The sequence below is a fragment of the Corvus moneduloides genome, chromosome 6, assembly GCF_009650955.1.
Source record: "Corvus moneduloides isolate bCorMon1 chromosome 6, bCorMon1.pri, whole genome shotgun sequence".
Classification (NCBI taxonomy): Eukaryota; Metazoa; Chordata; class Aves; order Passeriformes; family Corvidae; genus Corvus; species Corvus moneduloides.
This window is the reverse complement of record NC_045481.1, coordinates 20,625,234-20,650,867: the sequence shown is the minus strand read 5'-3', so window position 1 is coordinate 20,650,867 and position 25,634 is coordinate 20,625,234. Positions and strand designations below refer to the sequence as shown.

General features: G+C 40.3%; 2 protein-coding genes across 6 annotated transcripts in view; one reads left to right on the top strand and one right to left on the bottom strand.

Annotated features, from left to right (window-relative positions):
• CEP128 (centrosomal protein 128) overlaps positions 1-2,307 on the bottom strand; it is a 115,590-nt gene extending 113,283 nt beyond the window's left edge. For 3 of the 4 annotated variants that reach the window (XM_032112431.1, XM_032112432.1, XM_032112434.1), the window contains exons 1-2: positions 2,156-2,307; positions 963-1,002 (exon numbers count right to left, since the gene is read on the bottom strand). In XM_032112431.1, the coding sequence (XP_031968322.1) occupies positions 963-1,002; positions 2,156-2,305 (190 nt within the window). In that variant the 5' untranslated portion in view covers positions 2,306-2,307. The remainder of the gene's footprint in view (positions 1-962; positions 1,003-2,155) is intronic. The other variant, XM_032112433.1, reaches the window with a different exon arrangement.
• Positions 2,308-8,675: 6,368 nt separating this feature from the next.
• Positions 8,676-25,634, top strand: part of TSHR (thyroid stimulating hormone receptor) — a 61,601-nt gene continuing 44,642 nt past the window's right edge. Inside the window, exons 1-2 of one of the 2 annotated variants that reach the window (XM_032112984.1) lie at positions 8,676-8,744; positions 9,001-9,267. In XM_032112984.1, the coding sequence (XP_031968875.1) occupies positions 9,098-9,267 (170 nt within the window). In that variant the 5' untranslated portion in view covers positions 8,676-8,744; positions 9,001-9,097. Of the gene's footprint in view, positions 8,745-8,898; positions 9,268-25,634 lie in introns of those variants that run through there. The other variant, XM_032112985.1, reaches the window with a different exon arrangement.

The window sequence follows — 25,634 nt, the reverse complement described above, 5'->3', positions numbered from 1 at the left end:
CAGGGGAAATTATTAAAAACTACAGACAGCTATGCCTAGTATAGTAAAGTTACATAGTAATAGATTAAAATAACTCTCAAAACGTAGATTAGATCAAAATTTTTTCTTAAATTATTACACACTGCAGCAGATTGCCTTAAGGTCATGGAATGACTTGACAAAGAGAGACTGGCAAACTCTTGAACACCCTGTAGTCAACAAAAATAAAGTCACAGTAAAGATGTCATTCTTCTAGCTCTAAGAGCTGAAATTTCAAAAAGGAACCATGGATGGATTCAAATCTTATATTGTATTTTATATGTAGGCAATTTGATATTTTTCCAGATCCTTGTATTTAATTTTTAAAAGGTTGCAAATTTGTGTCCCCCAGACTTGGATAGAAACCTATCCAATAGGAAAGGAGAGCAAATCAATGTGCTCAGTCTGTGCTCAAGTACATCAGTGTTCCTTATATTTTCTGAACTGGTGAATTTATCTCATCTTTCCTCTTCTTATCTCACCTCACTAAAGCACATTTTTACTAACAGTATCAGAATTCATTATTCCAGTGCCTCACTCTAGTCAGCTGCAATAAAGTCTTAATGAGACTGAAAAAGCACTGTGAAACAGGAAATATGGGATATTTTCAAAGACAAAGAAAAGTAAAATAAATAAAACACTGGTTGAAATAATAACATGGAATAATATTGGTTTTTACTGTAATTTGGAAAAAAAAAATCAACAAAACCCAAAAAACAAGCAGACCCAACCATAAGAGCCCCAACTATTGAAAAGCAAACACTGGGAAGAAAAAGGGAAATAAAGATTTACAGCAGGAAAGATTAATGGGTTTATTTTCAGCTGTCCAAAAATAGGCTCATTAAAATATTTATTAGGCAAAGCACAAAAGAAAGGTCAGTAATCAAGGTAGACGCAAAAGAAAGCAGTCGATAAAGAGAACATTTTGTCTGAAGAAAACTTACAATTTATGGTTAAGCATTCCTCTCTGTTCTCATGAGCAACCTAAAAGGAACCATAAGTACTTTTAAGGTAAAGAAGTTGTTTCATATAAAGCAACATCCTCATTTTTAAAGGAACTGTGCAAGTTTCACTTTAGGTTAAAAAAAATAAAAATCATAAAGTAGAAATTTGTAGAAATGTTCCGTATGCACATTTGCCCATCAATTGAAACAAAAAATAAAGCTTATTACTTTTCCCAAAAAGCTACACTAATTTCAGCACATGATCATATTACCTACTTGACAATGAGAATCATTCAGCTCTTACTGGCTTTTAGTGCTACCCAAACAGATCATAACCTTTGTTGAACTGATAAAAAGCATCAATACTCAGTATTTTTCTTTCCTGTAGAAAACAGAGCATTTCAGCTTCACTGAGGACTCTCTTGTTAAGAGATCTGCAAGGTAAGAAGTAGAGCCGACAATCTGAACGTCAAGTTCTCCAGCTCAAGTAAAAAAAAGATAAAGTCAGTGTACACAACCTGATTATTCCTCAAGTGTTTTATTTGTTCAGCTCCACACAGACTCATCTATCATTAGGTAACTAACTTAGTGTTAAAGGTATGGTTGAAGCCTTATAACTAAGACAGAGCATGACCAAAAAAAAAAAAAAAAAAAAAAAAAATTATAGCCATTCCAGAAAGGAACAAAATGACACCTGAAAGGCCCTTTCCTTCAGTGCTTGTATTTGAGCCCGGAAAAAGCCAGGAAGGTGATCCTGTATGGTGACATTTCATCACCGTGCCTTCAGGGATCAGTACCACATTTTACTGTCAATTTTGCACACCGTGCTCCCTGCACTCTTCGGCAGCACGACACAGAAAACGAACCCTCCACACTGTTCGTACACAATGCCCTCTGCAAACCCTCCTCCCGCCGGGCACGCAGGGAACTTCACTAACAGCCGGCTCCAACTCTGAGAGTCTCCTGGTTCTTTGGCCCAGACAGGACCGTGGAAGACGAAACGGCGCCGGGCGCGCCGCCGGCCGGGCCTCCGCACGGTCCCGAGGCACCCCGCGGCCGCCGCGCCCCGCGCCTCCCGCCGCCGCTCCCATCCGCGCCCGCCCTCCCGCGGTGCTCCGAAGCGGGACAACCGCCTCCCGCACACCGCCCTGGCCGCGGCCCCGGCTCTCCCTTCCCGCACCCCCAGCCCTCACCGCACAGCGCTCCGAGGCGAGGCCGCCCCGTACCCGGGCACCTTCCGCCCGCCTCACCTCGCCGCTATGGCAACTTGAACTAGCCGCCCTGCCGCCAGCTGCCGGGGCCGCGGGCCGGGCACCGGGCCCCCGCAGCGCTACATGGGACATGGAGTCCACAAGCGGCGAGCCCGCCATAGGAAAGGCAGCGTGCGGGACTTCAACTCCCGAGAGGCTTTGCGGTAGCAGCGCGGCGGCAGCGCGGAGAGGGACGGGCAGGGCCCGCCTTGCCGGGAGACCGCTGGGCCTACGGGGGGCGCCGGCGGGCGGTTCCGCAAGAGCCCTGGTGTTTATGATAAAGTTGTTTTGTGAAACGCTAAATTTTTACAAAATACACATTGGTGTTTACAAACATGTCAGCTAAACGACTGCGAAGAGCAGAAACAAAAGCTGTTGCCCTGGTAAAGCAGACGAGTCTGTTCCGCTTCCGAGCAGACGGCTGGCACGCTGGAAAAAGGCGTGTGAGCTACGGAGAGCAGCTGTTCTTATAAGGGGGCATCTCCCTTCCTGTTTGTTGACTTTTCCTTGTTTCCTTAAGCCACGCATGTCCCTGTTGTGTCCATTACCCTTATGTGCAGTAAAAACGACCAAATATTACACACTGCTACCCTGACTGGCCTTGAAGAGAGAAAAGTTTTTCATGGCTTTTTCATGAAACAAAGCAAAAGGAAAAGCACAAGAATTCCTCAATGTCCCGTAGCCATAAAACTCAAAAACTACCTTGAAATAGAAGACAATTTTTTTAATATGGACATGAATTGTCAAGAACCTAGAAAAAAATATTTCATATGGCTGTTCAAACACTTGATGCTGTGTCAAAGCAGTGTGTCTAATGCATTTTGTTCTGACAGGCCAGAAATTATTTGCGATACTGAAATAGAAACAGGTAGGAATTGGTGTATCTTCCAAGTGTCTAGTATGGCAAAACATGTTGGTTAGTCAGAAAAAAACCCCACCAAGTCTTTTAACCGACTCTTTACTGATTTATTTTCCTGGTTTAAATATTTCCTCATGCAGATATTCCAAGATGTGGCTGTTGATATCTGGTGATCTATATGGAACACCAATTAGACCTAATTGCTTCTTTGTTAGAACCCATTGTGGTTTATCTGATTTGTGTATAAACCACATAAGCAGTGCAAGGATAACTGACAAACCACATCAGATCTGGCAGATGATAATAATGTTATTTTTTTCAGAAAGCACCACAAAAACAATGGAGTTTGGAGCCTTGCAGTGCTTGAGATGATATGTACTAAGTGAGAAACCATGGCTGTCACTAGAGGGAGTGCCTGTAAAAGTGGAAAAATATGCTTGTCAATTTTTGCTGTGTTTAAATTAATAGGGACATGCGGGGATCGTAGAAAAAGCATCAGAAAAGATGATCTGCAACATACTGTGATTTTAAAGTGATTTTCTTTCCTATTTGTTTGTTTGAATCAGAGAAGAGGACAATTTAATTTATAAAAATTACTTAATTTCTCTAGCCTCAGGGCATACAGGATTTTGCATGTCTGTTCTTAGTATTATATTTATAATTGTGGATGTACACTGGTTGGTGATACTTTTAATACATTAACTGGTTTTAGTGTATAAAAGAGGAACATTTATTAATAGTCTACAGGGTTGAAAAGTTGCCAGTCACTCTAAGCTGCTAGATGCCATCGTTTTTCAAAACTGATATGGTCAGAACTATTGATTATTGTTCTTTTTTACAGCTTAAAACGCTTCCAGTCTTGACTAAGCTAAGCAACTGTGTTCTATCATTCCTTCAATACAGGTCATGTTTCTAAACCTCCCATTTTCCTTACTATCCTGTGAAGAATCCTGTTTGTCTACTTCTTGATGATAAAGTATTCCAGACAACTCTATAAATGTGAAGTAAACTGGAATAATTGCAGCATATTCCCATATTTCTGCCATGCAGGGTGTATCTTATTGCATCTTATTGCATTGCTACCTGTGTTTTTCTATTCGGAATTTACATTCTGATCTAGAGTTCAGAGACCTCCCTAGCCTGGGGTTATCTGTAGACTTACACTCTTAGTGCCCCCATCACTGGGCCTATTCTTGAAAAAGTTGAACAGAAGGACCAGGAACTGTCTAGAAGAAGACAGAGCATGGCAATGCAAGGCCAGCAGCTCCCTCAGGGCCAGGCACCAGGAGCCACAGGGTATCCTCCTAGAGCAGCAGACAGGGCCTGGCAGCCGATTCTATCCCACCAGCCCTGCCAGGGTCTGGGAAGCTGGTGGCTTTTGGGGCAGCCACAACCCCAGGTACTGTCACCTCCTGAGGGAATTGGGACAGGCTAAGGCGGGGCCAAGGTGGCAGCCATGGCCAGGCAGGACAGTTGGAGACCAGCCCCAGTGTGGTAGTGCTGGGGCAGGGACTGATAGCCCTGGAGGCTGACACGGTCCTGGGCTTTGTGCAGGCTGGGGGAAGGTCCTAGTGGAGGCCAGGGGGAGTCAGGTCCATCAGTGCTCTCAGCTCTGACAGGCTGCTCTAGGGAAGGACTGCAGGCTGTGAGCCAGGTGTGGCCACAGCACAGAGAGTGACACAGTCCTGCAGCATCTCAGCAGGACTGGGTTGGTGATATTGACAGTCACAGCAAGGCAAGGAATGAAAACAGATCCAGGATCCAGATAGGAGGAGCAAGAGACACCTGGAGACAAGACTACAGTGTAGGTCCAAGGTCTATCAAGGAGACAGGACTGGAGAGAAGACCAGAGACAATGCTACCTTTCACATCGGTCCCCAGGAAATGCAGGAAAATGAGTCAGCAAGACAGGGCTGCAGGAATCAGGCTGGGAATGAATTCAGTGTTTAAATATCTCAGTCCTGAGCTGACCCAGAGCTGTCACAGAGGGTACATGGTGCTGGGGTGAGCAGGTTGGCCAGGACAGAGCCCTGACAGAGGGAAACAACTGAATGGTGATTGCAGACTTGTAACCAGCAAATTCCTTAAACATGCTAGAAACTACAATGCAAACATCATCTTGCTCTTCCGAGCGAAGCCAGTGCCCATGGAAACACCGTGTGGTTAGCAACAGTCATTTTTCTCTCTGAACTCTGTTGATGTTCCTGGTTCAGAATGTGCAAGCCAAGTCTTGAAGCACAGAAGGAGGTGCATCCAGACCTGGAGCTCTTCCCAGGCTGAAGTTACATGTTCTGTCCTGTTTCCTTCAAGACTATCAGGCCTTCAGCAACAGGAGTCCCTTGCTTCTCTCATTTATCGTTCAAGCCCAGAAACCATATATTAAGCAGTTCTTATTTATTTTAGAATCTGTTCCAAACATCTTTGTGTCAGCCTTGCCATTTCTTTGGTATACAATCTTTCACAGTTTCCATTTTTGATCCCTTAGAAATAGCTGGGAGGATACTTTTCCTTCCATTAATTCTTTCTGGACTATCACCACTGCCACAGAGGCATTGGCATGCCAAAGCTTCTGATGCCAGTATGTATGTGCATGCTCTTTTTCCCTAATAAATGAAAGATAATTCAAAATACTTTGCTCTCAGTGAAAGAACAATGAAGCAAATTACCCTTCTTCTTATTTAAGAGTCTGAAACACAATTATGATGGAGTAGTTAATGCAGGTTACCCTATTAGTAAAGGTAAGTATGCCAGATGAGTCAGTAGGATTTGGTTTATGATGTGAATGACACAAATCTTGGGACTACTTATCTTCCCACCAGTAAAACTATTTCTCCTTTATTTTGTCCATGCACAGTGATACATAAAAAGTAACTCTGAAGTTGGAATAAAAGTGGGAAAGGGGCGGGCTGCCAGAGAGTACACACAAGATATTGTAACAAATCACTCCAGCAGTACTGTAATTAGAGATGTGTCTCCCATCTCTGGTCTTTTCTGGCAAATGAGGTCATGTTGTGAGAAGTAGGAACTCCTCTGTTATGCTCAGAGTCATACTAAGTCATCAAAATTGGTTGTGAGAAAACAGAGATTAAGCTGGAAGAGAATTTTATGCTGCTTGAAGCTGACAAATTGCCTCTGGACAGTGCCAGGCAATATTGTTTGCTGGATGAAACAACTATAACCTGTACCCACCACACCTGGAAATCAGGTGTAGAATGGGCTCGTGACAGCTGAGAGATAGGTCCAAAAGACAACAGAAATTCCTTTGATGATGCATTTGTTTTGCTATATGGTTTTGTATGCTTTGTGTCAGCCTGTGTCAACCCATATTTCTTTGCCAAAGCCAAAAGGAGCAGAGATTTTCATTTCTTATTTCTAATATGGTATACAGTGTCCCTGGGACAAGCTGTTACTTTGGCAGTAAGAAGCAGAAAACCAGGTGAGAATGTTGATATCCTGGAAAACCCTATAGGCAGGTATAGCGCTGCATGATTTTTGTAACATGTAACACATTAAGTGAAGTTCATTAAGTGGCTGATTATTCCCGTTGGATAGAGGATCCAAGGCAAGCCTAACTCCACTAAACTTTTATGTTTGTTTGGTCTCTGATATATTTGCATTTGATTTTTAAAAATTATGGCCATGGAAACCACAACAGCATGAGAAGAAAAAAGAAGACAAGTCCCACAGATCCTGGCAAAAGCCTCCCTGCAGTACAGGTGGGCACTGAGGTGATGTTTCCAGATCTGGGAAAGATCAGTGGCATTGAATGGAGCACACAGTAAGGAACCCTGAGCTTGCACTGCTACCCCATTCTTGTGATTTGCCCTCAGAGATCAGTAAGACTTCAAAGTATTATGAAATAATACAATTGTGTCCCACAACTGATATAATAGGTGGATGAGAATTGTTATCTTGTCTATGGTTCCTAAAACAGGAAGACAGGCTATGCCTCATGAATGCCAGGCAATATTACTCTGAGTGTGTTGGACAGCAATATAAGTTTTGCAGATTGTAACAACTGTGGTAATGTTGTACTTGCTGACTCTCAGTTACTGTGCCAAACAGGATATGGTGCATCTAGCTTCCAAAGAGGACACAATGGGTGGCACAGGACCAGATGGGGCAGCAGCACAGAATTAGGTGTGTTTCCACTTTCAGAACCTGTACTGCTTTGTGGCTTACTTCTTCATGAAATGTGGTGTTAGCTCTTGGCTGGGAAAGAACATGATCCCACTGCTGAGAGATGGCAACCTTGAAAACCTTGGTAGCAGCCTGGAGCAAGCCAGTCTGGCTTATGCCATAGTGGAATCTGCTCCCTTAGCACTGAGCAAAGTGGTGAACAGTTACAGAGCTCCATGTCTGACTTGGCAAGACTGAGTCACACCTTTTGTCTCATCTGTGCCTCTGTGGAGTGTGTATCTCTCTTGTTCATTTGCCTTGAAATTCAGTGATCTGCCTGTGGCTTCGTTGTTATTTAGTCAGGTTGGTACAGACACCAAAAAATGGTGGTGGATGGTGGCTCTTAGGGCTGCAAGTGAGTTACAGATGTGAGCAGTGTGTCAGAAGGACATGACTGAACAGGACATAGGGCAGCCAGTGTTCCTGAAGGAATTCATGCAATGCAGTGTGAAGTTGTCTAGGACACTGTTGTGGGTGCTTCAGCTTGTCACCTCTCTGGGACACCCCTAAGGATATCCCATCCTAAACAGGAATAAGTGTAACTGATGGGATCCCTCACGTACACAAGATCTAACTTCTTAACATAGGCCCTTAAGATCAGGATTTATGTTATATTTCTTTATGGGCACAGTATCATTTGCTTACCTTTAAAAGATGCAGTAAAGGGATTCATTACATTTAGGAAACACATACTGGTCAGCTGACTTAAAGTACTTTTAAAGAGTTATATCAAAATAGTGTCTGATGTGTTGTACTCAAAACATTGGAATAACTCTAACATAGCTGGAGGGGAACTATTTATCCAAGAATATTGTAGTCTAATTTACACTGTGCATAGGATACATTTTCAAGTTTCCTCCTCTGAAGGTTACAAACATTTATTTTGACATTTTTCTTGTTGTGTACCTACTTAAGGTAGGACAATGGACAATAATTCCACTTTATTTCTGTCAAGGTTAGATTTTTTCCCCCCATTTTTTTTCTTCAGTGAATGGATTTCATCTTTTCTGATAATGTGGAAAATGCTACTCTGTCCTCTTTTGCTCCATCCTGTCATTTTCAAAATCATTAATTTTAAATTTTCAGTGCTTTTTAAACTTCTTTACGTTTAGCACATATCTAACTTGTAGTCAGTGAATTTTTGCTTGTCGTAGAGGTCTGCTTTAACTTCACTGCTTTCATCGGTGAGTTAGTATGGCTCTTACTCAACCTCTTTCCTTCTGTTCCTTTCTGCAAAGATGCCAGGAGGAATGGTCGGGATCCGACGTTTCGCCGCTGCCTTTGAAAACGGCTCGACGGGCCGGTCCCGCTGCCGGCGTGAGTCTCGCCCCGGCAGAGCAGGGCTGGGCTGGGCTGGGCTGGGTAGGGCAGAGAGCCCGCTGTCCCCACGCAGTCCCGGCCGCCCGCGGCAGGCGGCCCCGGCGCCCCAAGGCTGCGCTGGATCCGCCGGCTGCGGACGAAGCGCGGGGAGCGGCGGGGTCCCGGGACACAGCGGTGAGAGCCGGGGTACGGGCGCTGCCGGGGGCGGGCCCCGGGGGACCCTGCGGGAGGGGTGCGGAGGAGCAGGGGGCCGGGTCCTTGTGGGGCGGCAGCGGCGGGGAAGGATGGCCGGCGGGGTGGGCGCGGGGCCGGGGCAAGGAGAGGGACCCTGCCCGATGGCGAGGGCGCGCAGGGCTTGCTGAGATCTTTCCTGACCCCGCTTAGGGAGGAGGCGGCGTTGTCCAACATAGGTGCCGCCTTTCCCCGGCAGCTTGTCCCGGCGGGGCAGCGTTGTCTGCCCCTGCAGCTCTGGAGTCTCCTCGTCCCCTCGGAGAAGCGAGGGGCAGAGCGGGAGCGGACGGCGAAAGATGCTGTGCGTCACGGTAGCCTTTCACTTGCTGCTGGTGCTGGTGCTGTGCAGCCAGGGCATAGAGAGGTGTCCTTCAGACTTCTGCGAGTGCTCCGACTGGGAGGACTACAAAATCACTTGCAGGGACATCCACTTCATTCCCAGCCTTCCGGAGGATACCCAGACCCTGTGAGTACATTGCGATGGTTTAGGGAAGCAAAGTCGTCATACTTTGCAAGCAGGAGATGCTCTGAGCTAATGTCCTGTGAGATGAGGAAGTGGCGAGAGGGGAGAAGTGCTGCAGATTACCTGGGCGGTACAGGATAGCGGGAACGGCAGTGTGCACACTCTGCGTGTGGCTGGAGGAGGTAGGAAAAATCACTCTCAAACCTTAAAGAGCTGTGAAGAGATGGTTGTTCATTGGATCTTAAGAGTTCTGTGTAAAATACTGGAAAATTAGTAACTGGGCTGTTTGTGGGCAAAGTGAGCACTAGGCTGGATTCTGTGTAGCAAGTGCTTAGCAGATGAGGGGAAGGAAGGGTAGATCAAACAAGTTTTGTGATTAGAAACTGATAGGGATTGGATGTGTCACCTCACAGAGTTCCACGAAATCCTCTGTGCATTTTCAGCTTCTTTGTTAAAGCTGGAAAAAATAAATAAAATCCATGAGAATTGAGAATCCAAGTATACTCTCTGGGAGATGGAGTACTTCAGATCAAAGTGTGGAGTGTAGGATAAAGCAGCAAATTTAGAGCTTGCCAAAGTGATAGAGAATTCAGGTACCTAAGCCTAAGTGTTTGGTCCATTACAGGCACTGTAGATCTTGTCTGAGTTCCTGCTGCCAGCCCAGATGAGCATCTTATGTCATATCTGTCAGTTAAATACTGTAGTGCGACTGAAATGGCACCTGCTAGTTAGTTAAAACTGAGCAGATAAATCACTCCTGGCTTTTACTTTGTTTCTTGAGTTACAAAATGTTTCTAGTCTCTGTGGGAAGGTTCTTTTGTAAATATAGATTACTTTCTGATAAAGTAAATGAACTCAAACTCAGTTGATTTAATTGCAAGATAAAACAGTAACAGATTGATTGGTTTATGTCTTGATAATGATTCTCAGGACTTTATTTTAAAATACAAACCATTAAGTTACTTGAACTTATTTGAATGCTGCTCAGATTTTTTAACACTGAAAGTAAAAGCTTAATTTGATCACTTGCCTAGAAAGAAAGAAAAAATTATTTATTTCCATTATTTTTGCTTGCCTTTAATTTTTTTGATGGTTAGACTGCAATATTTCAGTTAAGATTCTAAATTATACAAGTTTTTTTTGTTATTATACTTTTATATACACAGTTTATTTAGGTTGAAATTGCAGTGATGTTACTATAGTATGTTCTATGAAATCTACCAAGTAGTGTGTTCTTTGAAATCTACCATGACAAATTAGAAAATATAGGAGTTTCAGTTTATAGAAGCAAATGCCTTTGTACAGACATTTAAAAGAGTTAATAGAAACAATGAGATCACATAATGAAATTTGATACTTTCCTTGAAACATGCTGGCTTGATGGCTGAGAGGTACCTCTCTACATACAGCTCCAGAAATAAAGCACTCTGGCCACTAGAATTCTAGTGTTTTAAATATATGTAATAATGGGGGCTGTAAAATAATAAGCTATTGTTTTGAAAAGACAAAAACACACAGTGAAGATCTTATTCCCATGGGAGAAATAATTAACAAAAACAAATGAAAAATATTTTTCTGTTTATTTTGGGTGAAATTTAATCATGTGCACCAACTAGAGTGACCATTGCAAACTTCTCAAGACAGGTACTCCCTACTGTATCAAGAAAATATTCCAGGTAATGACAATTGTGATTTTATAGTGTAGAACATGCACTGCAATAGTCTTTTATTTGAAAGCAAATGGGAAAATTATCTGAGGAAATAAGGAAACACACAACCCCCCCCCCAAAAAAACAAACAAACAAAATACAACCTAATAAACCAAATAACAGAAACAAAAAAAAAAAAAAAAAAAAAACCACCCCTCTTTTTAACTTCAGTTTGAAGTTTCCTCTCTGGGTGAAGTGTGTTCATTTTTCTTCTGTTCTCTTACTTGAATTGCTGAAGTCTGGTGGGCTGTACGTAGTTCTGTAGTCCCTTGCTCTCTGTAAATGTCTTAAACTTCTTTACCTCCATATGTTAAATGGGAGCCATAACAGTTACTTATATGTGTTTGCTGCTTCAGTTTGCAGTTCTGAGTGTTTTCAGATGCTTCAGACTGGATTATTTGCACATGGCAGATAAAATAACAGAGTTTTTGTGAGGGATTGTGAAGCGTGTTACCTTTATTCCATCATGTTTTCATCCTTTTGCCGTATAATAGGCAATCGTTCTGAATCAAAGACAAAAGATTCCAAAATAATTGAAGTTTCTGTTAAACTTAAGAACAAATGAACACTTCTTTGAGATGAAATATGTAACTGTACACATCTGCACATTTTATGTTGAAACCCTCTACAATTTTCCTTAAATCCAGCAAGTTTGTTACTTTAGGCAAAGTAATTCTGCTTCTTGGTGGTAACATGTGAACCTCAAGATTGCCGGTTTAAAAACTTTTTTGTGTGGCTATTCAGTTTTGTAGGGTTTGTAGGACTAAGAGACTGGTGAGTCTAAGAACACTTTGCCAGCTTTTGGAGATGATGAGCTCTTTTCAGTGCACAGGATCTTGAAACTCCAATTAAAGTTTCATTCTGATTATTCAATCAGGACTGTTCTCATTTCTCTACCCTACTTTAAGACAATGGGGCAAACCTTTATTTAAGAAATGCTTATAAGAAATTCCAATGAATGTTTATTTCTAACTCTTTTAGAGAAAAGTGACATGAACTTAAGCCAGAAAAGTGTGTTTATTTTAAACTGTTTGTAATGTATTTATCCAAATATAGTTAATGCAGGTGCTTATCCAGAATGCCTGAATGCGCAGAATTGATCTTGGAGATGTCCTTTTTTCAACATAAGATTTTTTTTTTTTAGTTCCTTTTCTGGGAAATTAACAAGAGAAGTAGAAAGAAAAAGGTTGTGTATATTATAGGTAATTCTTGTCTTGTTGCCAGAAGTTAAGGATTATATAATCCTTATATAATATATACACATACCGTACTTTGGCAGGGAAGCCATTCCAAGTGGTATGCAAATTCAGTACTAAAAATATGGAATAACTTATCAATTATTTTGTCATATCTATATTTTTATGCCTCGCTCTGAATAGCTGACACCCTGACTTGGTCTGTTGCCATTTTACCACTTCCTGATCCTCCTTTGCTTCTGCCTTTGCCTATCCTTGTCTCCAGTCCTCCATGCTATGACAGTGGCAATACATGCATGGTAGTGAGGAGATCTCTGTCCCAGCCCCTTGGCTGGCAGTGTTTTTCTCTTCCACCAGCAAAGTGCTGGAGCAGAGCAACAGTTGGTGCTGTAACCTCCTCTGTGTTGGAAGGAATATGGCAGAAGAGATCCTGGCCTTTCAGTGCAAGCAGTTCCACTAGGAAGTGGAGGTTAATGACTAGGAAGTGGAGGTAAAGATTTACTTACACATACAGATCACCAAAGCCCTACTGAACATTTGTCCAAAGATATAATTGCATCATAATGCTTGAATTATTGTAATATCCTTCTTGCCCTCATTATGATGACATGATCAGATGGTATCGCTATCACAGCATCACCTCAATGCACTTCTCAATGCTTTTCATTTTATAAATGTATTTTTGTAGCTTTTAATTATTTTTCTTTTGACAATAAAACTAATAAAGTCTTTCTTCTTATTTAGTGTGCATTTCGTCTCCTGCATTCACTTACTTAAATAACTTAATCTCTCTCTTCTCCCTTCCCTTCCCTTCCCTTCCCTTCCCTTCCCTTCCCTTCCCTTCCCTTCCCTTCCCTTCCCTTCCCTTCCCTTCCCTTCCCTTCCCTTCCCTTCCCTTCCCTTCCCTTCCCTTCCCTTCCCTTCCCTTCCCTTCCCTTCCCATATTAATATGGTTTCTATGCTGTACCCAGGTGCTGTTTTCACATCAACACAATCAAATTTGATTGAAATTGAACAAGAGGATATTAGGCAAGGACAATGGAACTGGTAAATAAATAGACACAAAACCAGTAGAGTTGTCAAGAATATGCTCTTTACATCTGGTATTAAGCTACAATTCTACATCTGCTCCAATATATTGGCCATAGGTAGGATACTGCCTTTTGACTAATGCAAGGCAGCTCACCCTTCAGGGATAAGGAACCCTAATGTGTCATGTTTACTGTATTGGCAAGGGTGAGCATGTGGATACCAGGCTAAGATGTAGTGAATCAGCTGGTGTATTTAGTTCCCCATGCTATTGTTAGCTTTTAATAAAGGACATACGGAAACTGTGCAACGTTTTACACATTTAAAATGTGATATTTAGAAGTAGCAATGATATGTCAAGTGCTCATAAATACTTATTGATAAACATGGTTTTTTGAACTGGAGAACAAAATATATAGGGACTAAACAGTTTTACCTGTAATAACTGCATCACCAGCATCCACATTTTTTATTTGCTTAATGTGTAATTTAGAGCATTTTGGTTCACAGAATCTATAAGTAGTACTGAAGGTGATGATGTCTCTAATTTACATACAAAATAAATTACACTGATTTAAAATATTTCCCCCAAACTTAAATCTTAGGAATTGTCTGAAATTCAGAGATATTGTGATTTCAAGTAATTCTAATAGTTATCTTTTTATAGACTTCATTGCTTCAGAATTAAGTACGGAGCCTCATAAATGCATCTTCACAAGACAACCCTGCAACCTAAGCACATAATTATTATCCCTATTCTAATGCTGAAGTACTGAGAGTCTAAAAAAACATGAGGAACACTGACATGCTTAGACAACGGAAGGGAACTATTAGGTTATCCTTCAGAAAATGGAAGTCATGCCCGGAAAAGGAAATCTTTGGAAACATGAAGTAACACAGTAAAAAAATACTTTCAAGAGAAACTTGTAATATCATAAAAACTCAGTATAGTCTTTAAAACATATCAAATGCTAATCTCGAAAAACTATCAAATTACAGTGTCGGTATGAGTTTTGTTTGAAACGAACTGAAAAAATTGAGTAGATTTAAATTCCCTGAACCAGATAATACTTGTGTTAGTTCCATAGGCAAAAAATTGCTGCATTACCTAGTGTAGTATACAACTTACTGTTTAATTCAGCCATGGTGACAAAGCAATGGAAGGTCAAGAGTGTAGCATAATTCTTTTTAAAAATGTTTTAGGGAATACCTTGGGAACTAAATGCTTGTTGGTCTGTCTTCTCTGAAAGACTCTGAAAAACAGGAAGGACTCAAGCTGATAGATAGGGTGTAGTGTTTGCTGGGTCAGTGATGGTCAAATGATGGGATGGTCAGGCCCAGAGAGTGGTGGTGAATGGAGTTACATCCAGCTGGAAGCTGGTCGCAAGTGATGTTCCCCAGAGTTCAGTGTTGGGGACAGTTCTGTTTAATATCTTTATTGATGATCTGAACAAGGGAACCAAGTGCACCCTCAGCAGCTTTGCAGTCAACACCAGGCTGAGTGGGAATGTTGATCTGTTGAAGAGTAGGAAGGCTCTACAGAGGGATTTGGACATGGGGCACGAAAAGTCCATTCAGGCTGAAGGAAGAGTGGCTGAAAAGCTGCCTGGAGTCAAATAACCATATATTCTGTATATTCTGGAGGTAATATAGAATGGCAGCACTTTTTGAAATAATGTTTTAGTTGCAATTAGTTCATTTTCCAAAAAATAGTGAGTTATTTTCACTTGTAGAAGTATTTAACTGTTTCTGAAGTAAAAACCTGATTTGAACCTTCTTAAATTTTTTTTTTTTTTTTTTACCAAACACCATTATACTTACCAAATCCGTGAAATTGTTTTATCAATTGTCTTTCAGGTAATGATTTAAATAATTCTATGTACATACTGCAACATAAAATGTTTTCTAAATACTGTATTTTACATGAAACTATAGTTTCTTGTCAAATCTGATGCTTGTTATTATATTTACCTACATATTTTGCTTAGAAAGGCATGGTATTGCTTCTATAATCCTGCTGTTAACATACAAAAATCCTGCATTTGACATACAGTAGGTCCAATATACTAGGTTGAAAAATTAGTGTGTGTTATCATCGCAGTTAAAGTGAAATGTTAAAGTGAAAGGATTTGTTCATAATCACAATGGTAAGTTGAAGCACTGTTATAAGGGTTCTTGAAGTTATTTACAAACTGTGCACTGCTTTACTGTGCACACACAGGCCAACTCAAAGTGAGCAAATGAAGAACAGGAATGAGTGACAGTAAGGGAGCAGAGAAACTGCTAAAGACCAAAATAATATCTTGTAAACATTGAATACAATATTATTTTTCATTCCTTATCAGTCATTGTATCAGTAGCATTTCTTGTACATTTGGAACATTTAAATTTCCTGTGTCGTGGCACAGAATCCCTCAAATGCTGGGAACTGTACAACCTCAAACCAAAAAGCCATTGCCATTCCTAGTAGAAACAAGCATTACTTCAGCATTTTTTAACTGCACACCAAACTTGCTCAACAGAAAGCAGAAGGATTGCAAGTACTTCTTTTGTAAATGCTGTGAAGAGCTTAACCTCAATGAGAATATCACACATTTTTACAGAAGACACTGGTGATAAGGCAGTAGAAATTCATTTGTACCATTTCCTTGTCCTAGAAGATGACGAGTTTTGATCATCATAGTAGCAAAAGAGTAGTTTATACCAGAGTTAAAAAAACTCTATTTTTAGAGTTGATTTCAACAGAGGTTCAACAGACTGATTCTGTAAGTGTTACACTACACTGAATCTTGAATTGCTACTGTAGTCAGTTTTCATTACAGTGTTTTCTTTTGACATAAAATTTCCAATCCATTACACTTCAGAAGCACACAACAGCCTTCTCTTGAATTGGGAAACAGAGCTTATTGATATATCTGTAAAAGAGAAGAAAAAGCTTAAATTTTACAAAAAAAAAAAGAAAAAGAAAAATTCATGTGACTACTAAGGGGTAATTTACAGATTTTTTTGCAAATAGCTAATATCAGTTAAGAGGGCAACTTTTCATGAATCTGACTCATACAGACTGTTTATATATTTTCAAAATCAATAAATGTTTGATGTTTTCCTTAACATGGGTTTACAGAACCTCAAAACAGTCTATAAAAGGTGATTATATTTTGAAAACTGGACTGTCTCAGGAAGTATTTTAAAAATGTCTAAATGATCTGCCTTCATCACCAGGTGTGACTGAACCTTCCCACATGCAGTTCAGAGAGACTACTGTGAAATGCTAATCTTCCAAAACAGGAATAAGAAAAATGAGGTACAGTCTCAGTTCCTCAAAAACTCAACTTTAAACATGCTTTGGTTGACCATACCTAGGCGACTACTATGTGGTAGCCAAAATTTGGAGAGTAGAAAAAGTAGCTTGTTTTACTCAAAAACGAGAAGTGACCCATCTACAAAAGGCCATTTTATGTCAACAACTTCTGTTCTATTCAAGATTGTGCAATCCAGCCTGTGCCCTGATACCTTACACAAGTCAATGGGAAATGATACTCAGGATTTTGCAAAGTGCAATGCTATGGACTCAAGTTGAAGCAATGAGAGCAACTACATTAAACATTAAACGTTACAATTTAAGCATCAATTTAGGCAATGAGCTGCTGACACATACTAAAAGAAGATTAGTTCTCTCTTGAACTCAAGTCAGTGAGTGTGATCTGTCTGGATCTAAAGAAACAGGTATTTTAAATGGCATTCTTTATGAAGAAAGGTTGAATCACACAACATGAAAAGTTTGAGCTATTTTTTTCTCAGAAATAAGTAGATACATAAATATGGAGGCTGAAGAACCAGTCAAGGTAATTGAAATGAAACCTAATATAATTTAGCATAGAATTATTACTGCAGGCCTGGTTCCTACGGTGTATCACCGTGTCCCACAGCCGTAGGGAGGAGGAGGAGAGAAGATCCAGCAGGCAGGAATTGTGCAGCAAGATTGATTTATTTAATTATTTTACAAACTCTTTTATAGACTTTTTTCTTCATAGTCTAATTGGACAAAGGACCAGCCACCCCTTGGGGGTGATTGGCCAAAATCCTAAAACATCCATTGTCAAAATATTTTTCTACTATACCATAAACAAGACTTTTCAAGGTTGCAGGTGGTTTGGTTGTTTACATTCCCTGCTACCTCTTTTGTGAGAGAGAAAAGTCTCTCACGGACTTAGAAAATAGCAAGAAAATCCTCACTAACAGCATAGAATCATACAATAGTTTGGGTTGGAATGTACCTTTGAAGATCATCTAGTCCAACTGCCTCTTCAAAGAGCAAGGGCATCTTCAACTTGATCAGGTTGATCAGAGTACCATCCAGCCTGACCTTGAATGCTTCCAGGGATGATTTATCTACCACCTTTATGAGCAATCTGTGCCTGGGTTTCACCATGTTCATTTTAAAAATGTCTTCTTTATATTTAGTCTGAATTGATCACCTTTTAGTTTAAAATCATAACCCCCTGACTTATTGCAACAGGCTCTACTAAAAATGTGTCCCCAGCTGCTTTTTAGAAGCCCTCTTTAAGTGCTGGAAGGCTGCAATAAAGTCTCTCTGGAGCCTTCTTTTCTGCAGGCTGAAAAAACCCAGCTTTTTCAACCTTTCCTCATAGAGAGATGTTACAGCCCTCTGATCATCTTTGTGGCCCTCCACTGAACCTGCACCAGCAGGTCCATATCTTTCCTGTGCTTAGTACTCCAGAGCTGGATGCAGTACTCCAGGTGGGGTCTCACCTGATCAGAGGAGAGAAGCTGAATCCCCTCCCTCACCCGGCTGCCCACAGTGCTTTGGATGCAGCCCAGGACACGTTTGGCTTTCTGGGCTGTGAGTACACATTGCTGGATCCTCTCATCCACCAGCACCCCCAAGTCGTTCTCATCAGGGCTGCTCTCAATCTGTTCATCCCCAGCCTGTGTTGATACCGGGGGTTGCCCTGACCTAGGTGCAGCACCTTGTGCTTGGTCTTGTTTAACCACATGAGATTCCCATGGGCCGATTTCTTGAGCTTGTCCAGGTCCCTCTGGATGACATCCCATCCTTCAGGTGTGGCAACTGCACCACTTAAGCTTCGTGTCATCAATAGATTTGCTGAAGGTTCATTCAATCCAACTGTTTATGTAATTGATGAAGATATTATTCTCTGCTGGGCACAAGACTTGTGTATTTGCCCACTACTGGGCACAACACTTTTCACTGTTCTCCATCAGGACATTGAGCCATTGACCACAACCCTCTGAATGTGACCATTTTCAGCCACTTTCTTATCTATCAAACAGTCCACCTATCAAATCCATCTCTCTCCAATTTAGAGAGAAGGATGTTGTGGGGCACTGTGTCAAACACTTTACAGAAGTCCAGATAAATGACACCTGTAGCACTTCCATTGTCCCCTGGTGTGGTCACTCCATCAGAGAAGGCCACTGGGCTGGTCAGACAGGACTTGCCATTGGTGAAGCTGTGCTGGCTGTCCCAAATCCCTTCCCTGTCCTCCATGTGCCTTAACGTAGCTTCTGGGAGGATCTTCCCAGGAGCAGAGATGAGACTGACAGGTCAGTAGTTGCCACAGTCCTCCTTCCTACCCTTTTAGAAGATGGGTACAATGCTTCCCTGTTTCCAGTCACCTGGCACTTCACCCAATTGCCATATTAAAACACTACAGCTTCATATATTTCCTTTTATTTTGATCACAGACATTCCTATTTCATTACTTTTGAACTAAATTTTGATTTTGACCTAAATGGTACTGTAACTTTTTTTACCCTGAACTTTAAACTTTTATAATGGCCTGCAATAAAATGTACTCTACAGTAGAGAAGAGCCATGTTTCTGAAATATTGAGCTAAAAGTCTATAAATGGCTGCAAAGAAAGTTCAAACAGGAACACAAAATTTTGAAAAGAGCAATCTGAAGAGGTTCACTTCCTACAGGGAAGGAGAGTAAGAACAGGCTGTAATTGCTGGCTACTATTGTGTTTAATTGGAGAACCACTAAGTGCCTATAATTGCTGCCAGCTGCTCAGCAGAGGTAAAAAAGTGAAACTGAATGTTAAGAATTATTAAGATAGAAATATAGATGAAAGTAAAGGAATATGTTTTGCCTCTGATTGCGTACATAGCACCTGCAAAAAGGACATTCAAATGTATAAAATTACTTGTATACAAAAAACAACTGCATAGCAGCCACTAGCCTGTGTTTCCTCAGATCCTCCTTTTTGCCTCACTAGAAGACATGCAGGCTGCTTTTCTTTTTCAGACATAACTTCCCTTGATCACTATGATCTTTCAAAGATGATAGGGTAGCCTCAGAATGATATCAGCCAGCTCCCCCATTGCCCTTAGGTGCAACCCGTCTGGTCCCATAGATTGCTGTATGTCCAGTACCCTTCTGTGCTTCTTTAGTGTATCCTCTACTGCAGGTACTGCCCCATTTCCTTAGGCTGTGCTGCCAGGAAAAGGACTTAAGAGGCCTGGGAGCAAATTAAAAAAAACTAAGTTACAAAAAAGTGGCCTGATTTTGGCTGGAATAGAGTTAATTTTCTTCATAGTACCAAGTGTGGTGCTGTTTTAGATTTGTGCTGGAAAAAGAGTTGGTAATTCAGGGATGTATTAGTATTGTTGGCAGTGCTTAGAGAGTCACAGCCTCTTCTGCTTCTCACACTATCCCGAGCTGGGAGGGGACACAGCGAGCATAGATACCATCTTTATTTCAACCCCCAAATTTTCTCACTTTTACTCTTCTGATTCACTCCCCCATCCTACCCTGGGGGGAGTGAGTGAACAGTGTCTGGGGCTTATTTGCCAGCTGGGGTTAAACCATACCAAGAAGGAACTGGGGTCTTTTCCATGTCCTTTGTCACTAAATCCCTTGTGCCCCTGAGTGGTGAGCCCGCAGTTTCTTTGTTTTCCTTTCATGGACCATGTACTTCCAGAAGTCCCTTTTGTTACCCCACACATACCTTGCAGTTTCAACTCTGTCAAAGCTTTGGCTCTTCTAATATGATCCCTGTATATGAGATTATTCGTATCTTGTGCCCTGGGCAACTGCTTTTGGTCAATGTTCAGGACAGGATCTTGGGTGAGATGGAGCTTTCTTCATGACCCAGTAAGATAATGTTTAGGTTTTCATGCTCCAGGACACTCCAAAGATTCAGTACACACACTTGTTCCCCAGTAACTAACAAAGGTCATTGGAACTAAGATCCATTAGTCAGAAAAGAAACACCCACCAAAATGGTTTAAAAGAGTCCATGGCAAAAAAAGGCAGTTTTCTCCTTATCCATTTAATTAGTGAGTTTCCACAAATGGCAATATAAATTAAGAATATATGAAATATAATTTTCCTGCAGAACCTCTCTGAGAGGTAACATTCCTCTTCCTTCCTCCACAAGGACTGATGAAAGTTAGGAAAAGGTAAACCTCTGTCACAGGAGAGTGAACAAAGGTTAAAAAAATGAAAGTCTAGAACTTAACATAGCTATTAGAAAATTAATTCTATTCCTTTTGATGGGTAAATTAAGTTCCAAAGGAAAAAATGATCTGACTTCCTCAGAAACTACCTCTATTACAATGTTCTGTCAAGTCTGACCATGACCCACATGCATTCAGCTGAGCCTTAGCCACTCCTCATGGCAATTTTGAAATTCATGTAGCTGAAAAGGAAAGGTTTGCTTCTAATATAATTCATAAAATGTGTATCTATACTCTTTGCAAAATCCCAACTCTAAGCAAAGAATTATCTTTTTTTCTGGCTGTCAGGAAGAAAAGAGGATAATCTTTACCCTTTCCACCAAAATGATGTCATATTTTTCTTCTTAACCTTTCTTTCTTTCTTTGTATTTGCATATTATTACTTTTTTCTCTTCTTCTTTTTTTTGTTGTTGTTTTTGTTCATTTTCTTGATTTTTGCATGAGTCAGACACATGTATTACACAGTTGTTGGACTATAGAGGCCATTCTCCCAGACTGAAAATGTTTCAGCAAGTCCTATTTACACTACAGACCACTTGAACCATGTCCATTTAAAGAAATTTTTAAATGTTTATTTGAGAATAAGGAAGGAATTTGATTGGAACCTGACTAACTGAGCAGGGATTATAGAACAGCATGCTTTAGTTAATAGTATTTTTTACACTGAAAATGTAAATGAAGAAATTTCCTGCTATTCCATTAGAACAAAAAAAGCAACATCTGGTTTTGTGAGACAAAGAAATCTGAGGTCATATGTGACAGAGAGGAAAGAGGCTTTAAAAGCCTCAGAGGCCTTTATAGAACAGTCTTAGACAGATTTTAAATTTCAGAAAGATCCCTGAAACCTAATTTTTTGTATATAAAAGGCACATAAACTACATAGGAAGTTGCTTCAAGAGTGCTTGAATTTCTACTGAAAACACACACAAGCAGTAATTCTGGTTTCATATTCACTTTACTTAAATAACTTTCATTTATAAATTACAACAATGACAGAGCTCTGGCTCAGGGAAAAGAAAGCAACCCTATTCCAGAAATGGGTGTGTATTATGTATATAAATATATAGCTTTCTACTTCTCATGTTTATCTATATCTCTCTGCAGTCCTACATTACATTTGGAGGCAAGAACTATCTATGTCCTGTCCTCCTACAATGCCCACAGTTACAGGGTTTTGGTCCATGAAGGACAGATATATAAACAATGAATGAAATAATTAATATAAGTTTCTTGATTTTTTTCCTATATGAGGAATGTAAGGAATGACTTGGTGTTGACTTGTGGTGATGACAGTACAAGTTAAATACAGGCAACTATGAGAAGTGTATCTGGTATGCAAATGGACATTCAATATGTAGCCTCTTTTAAAAGGTTCCAGATTAGTACTAAAAATCCAATGGCTGCCTGTCAAAGGGTTTTTTTTCTCCCTGTTAGATTGTGTAAAATCCTCAGTGAAGGATGAGGGAAACTAATAAATGCTGATACAGAAATCTGGTCAGCATCCCTGACATTTCTATTACGAGTAACCGAAGCAATGGAGTACCAGCTGGTATTTCAGACTGTACAGCACTTAAGGTTTAGAATCTTAGAGAAACTGCCAAAGATAGCAGACATGGTACTGGAGCACTATGATAAAGCTGTTAATATACAAGTAAATAAATCTAAGCTTTGAGGTTGATCAAAGAGAACACATTCTGCATATGTTTGTATCTTTACTCAGACCTTCCTTAAGAAATAGCTTTCACTGTTATTTTCTACCCAATACAAATGTTTATGTAAGAATCTTGTGTATTAAATATAAGTTAATGCAGTTACCTCCTCCTCAGGGAGACACTTCCATATACAGGGAAAATTTAGCTCTTTGTTATGGGGAAAAAAAAAAGTCTGGTTAATTTCCAAGGTTGTGACAATCTGGATAAAGACTCTCCAAAAAGATTATTTATTAAAAGTAGGAAACAAAGGAGAAGAATAAAGGAAGTTCCACAGGGATCTGGGTAAGACCTTAGGATGTTTAATATACACTTATAAATGACCTGAAAAAAGGGGATGAACAGTAATGTAACAAAGTTTACTCATGCTAGGAAGTTATTAAGGTAGTAGTGCTAAGAGCTGACTATAAAGAATTTCAGAAGGCTCTTACAGGATGTAGTGGCTGGGAAACAAAATGGTAAATAAAGGCTGGTGTTTATAGAGGAAAGGATTCAGTGGGAGAACCATATAAAGATACATATACTAAAAATGACAGATTCTGAGCTCATAATTTCATCAGGAGGAGATCTTGACATTATGTTAGATCTTGGCATTAGTTCTGAATTCATGTTTAGGAAGAGTCAAAAAAACCTGCAACAAACCCACACAAAACAAATAATCATTAAGCCAAAACCTAAATCTAATATTAGAAAATACTGGGAAAGGAACAGATAACATACTTTTGTCACGACAAATTTAGGGTTTGCCTGTACCTTGAATACCTTGTAGAGCAGGTATTGCCACTTGGGGTAGAAGATTTACTTAGAAATGGAAGAAATACAAAGAAAGCAGGAAGGATGACCAAAGGTATGGAATGGTTTCCAGAGACGTACAGGAGGATGAATCCTTCCCTAATCCTGCTGACCACACTATTTCTGACACAAGCCAGGATGCCATTGGCCTTCTTGGCCACCTGGGCACACACTGGCTCATGTTCAGCTGCTGTTGACCAGCACCCCCAGCTCCTTTTCCATTGGACCACTTTCCAGCCACTCTTCTCCCAACCTGGAGTAGTGTATGGGGTTGTTTTGACCCAAGTGAAGGACCTGGCACTTTGCTTTGTTGAACCTCATACAGTTGGCCTCAGCCCATCAATCCAGCCTGTGCAGGATCCTCTATAGAACCTTCCTGTCTTCAAGCAGATCAACATTCCTGCCCAGCTTGGTGTCATTTGAAAACTGACTGAGGATGGGATCATTCTTTCCTATAATCTTTTTTGACTCAAATCCAGTCATAAGCAGTGGGTGATCACGAATTGAGTAAGGATAAGCTCCAACATTGTGGATTGGTGTTTTTCAAATTCAGTCATAAACAGTGGGTGATCACAAATTGAGCAAGGATAAGCTCCAACATTGTGGATTGGTGTTTTCTGTTTGCTATAAATTAGCAAGTAACCAACCTGAATTCTTGCCTGTCAGTCTGAAAGTGTCCATATGTACCTCAATTTGTAGGAAGAGGATACATTAGCAGTAAGAACTTCCTTTCAGTACCTAATTGTCCCAAACACTGACCTGTACACTTTCATTTTGAAAGCATCTATTATTTAATTTCTTAGGGCTGGGCCAGTTTTGAGAGATACTTTATGTTATTCTGTTGGACTGATAGTTAATTGTAGGAAAGCAGCTATATAGTCTTCTTGCATATTCAGAAGTGATTCCCCACTTTCAGAGTTCCTTTGCTTTGTTAATCTTTCCCTCCTTCTTACCACATTGGTAATACTAGCATTGGACACTAGGTGGCTGGTAATCATCTTCTGGTAAGCTCAGCATGAATTTCACTATGTGAAATGTCTTTTCATAGCTATTTTTGCACCACTGAAAGACTACAACACATTTATTTCAGAATAATTAAAAAAATATATTTTTGTGTGTGTTGTATTTAATTGGATATAAAAACCTAGAAACAAATGTGTCAACAGCTCTTTACCTAGCCATTACTTTGCTGTCATGTTTATTTCTCCTATATAAAAGCTGGAAGGTCATTACTTGTTATAATTTTCTCAGAAAAAAGAAATTAGGATTTAAATTTTTTACTTTGTTTCAAATTGACAAACTCTGTTTCATATTGACATATGGTAAATTTTCCCCCCTGTATTGGTGCAGAATAGTTCATTAAAATACATATAGCTTTTGTTGACATGATTCAAATTATAAACCATGTAATTTCAATCTGAAATTCTTTGGGTGGTCTGTATTTACTTATTGTGTTTTGTAGATGTGCATTTAAAAATTCTTTAAAAATGAAGAGACAACTACATAAAATATATATATACTTTCCTAATATATCTTACTGAAGTAATATCACTGATACTGCTGTGGATGTTAAAATAATGTCTATAAGGTTAGACATATATTTATATATTTCTGAATATAGAAAATGTGAAACAATTTATGTGTGAGGAAAATACTGGTTTCACATGGATTTTTCACATATTTGCCTCCAGATCCTGTTAAAAGATAATGTCCTCTCGACACTGGCATGGCCTACTAAGTGCTTTTTGCTTCCTTATTTATCCAGAATTTCCAGGCTTATCTGACAGGATGTGTAAATTTCAAGATTAATGTAAGATTTCAAGATTAATGGGAGCTCAATTAACGTAGCTCACGAATGATGGGTCAGACTCCACTCATTCATGGAGTGGGATGATTGTCTGACATAAGAGCAGGAGGTCAAGAAGAGACCTAGGATGATGTTTAAATTCTTCAGTTTCTAGAAAATGGAATTATTTGTAAGTGGTAAGTTAAGTAACGTAATGATTGGGGATTGAAAGTAACAATGTGTGGATCAGCATTTTTTAGGGGAACAGGGGACCAGAGGTATATAAGAGGGATTAAAAGTGAGCTTGGATAGTCCAAAGTGACTTAAATGATATTTTTCTTGGCTTTTGAGCTCTAACAATCTAAGGTGGAAGCCTTAAGACTGCTTTCTCCTCCTAATGCACCTGGGTTACCATTAGACTTATTTGCAGCAGGGGCACATTGCTGACTGACATTCAACTTGGTGTCCAACAGGACCCCAGGTTTTTTTCTGCAAAGCTGCTTTCCATCTGTTTCCTCCCAACAGTGTTGAACCCTGGAGTTAGTCCTCCCCATGTGCAGGACTTTGCACTTTCTGCTTGGTGAACTGTGTAAGGTTCCAGATGGCCCACTTCTCCAGCCCATCAAGGTCCCTCATTCTCACT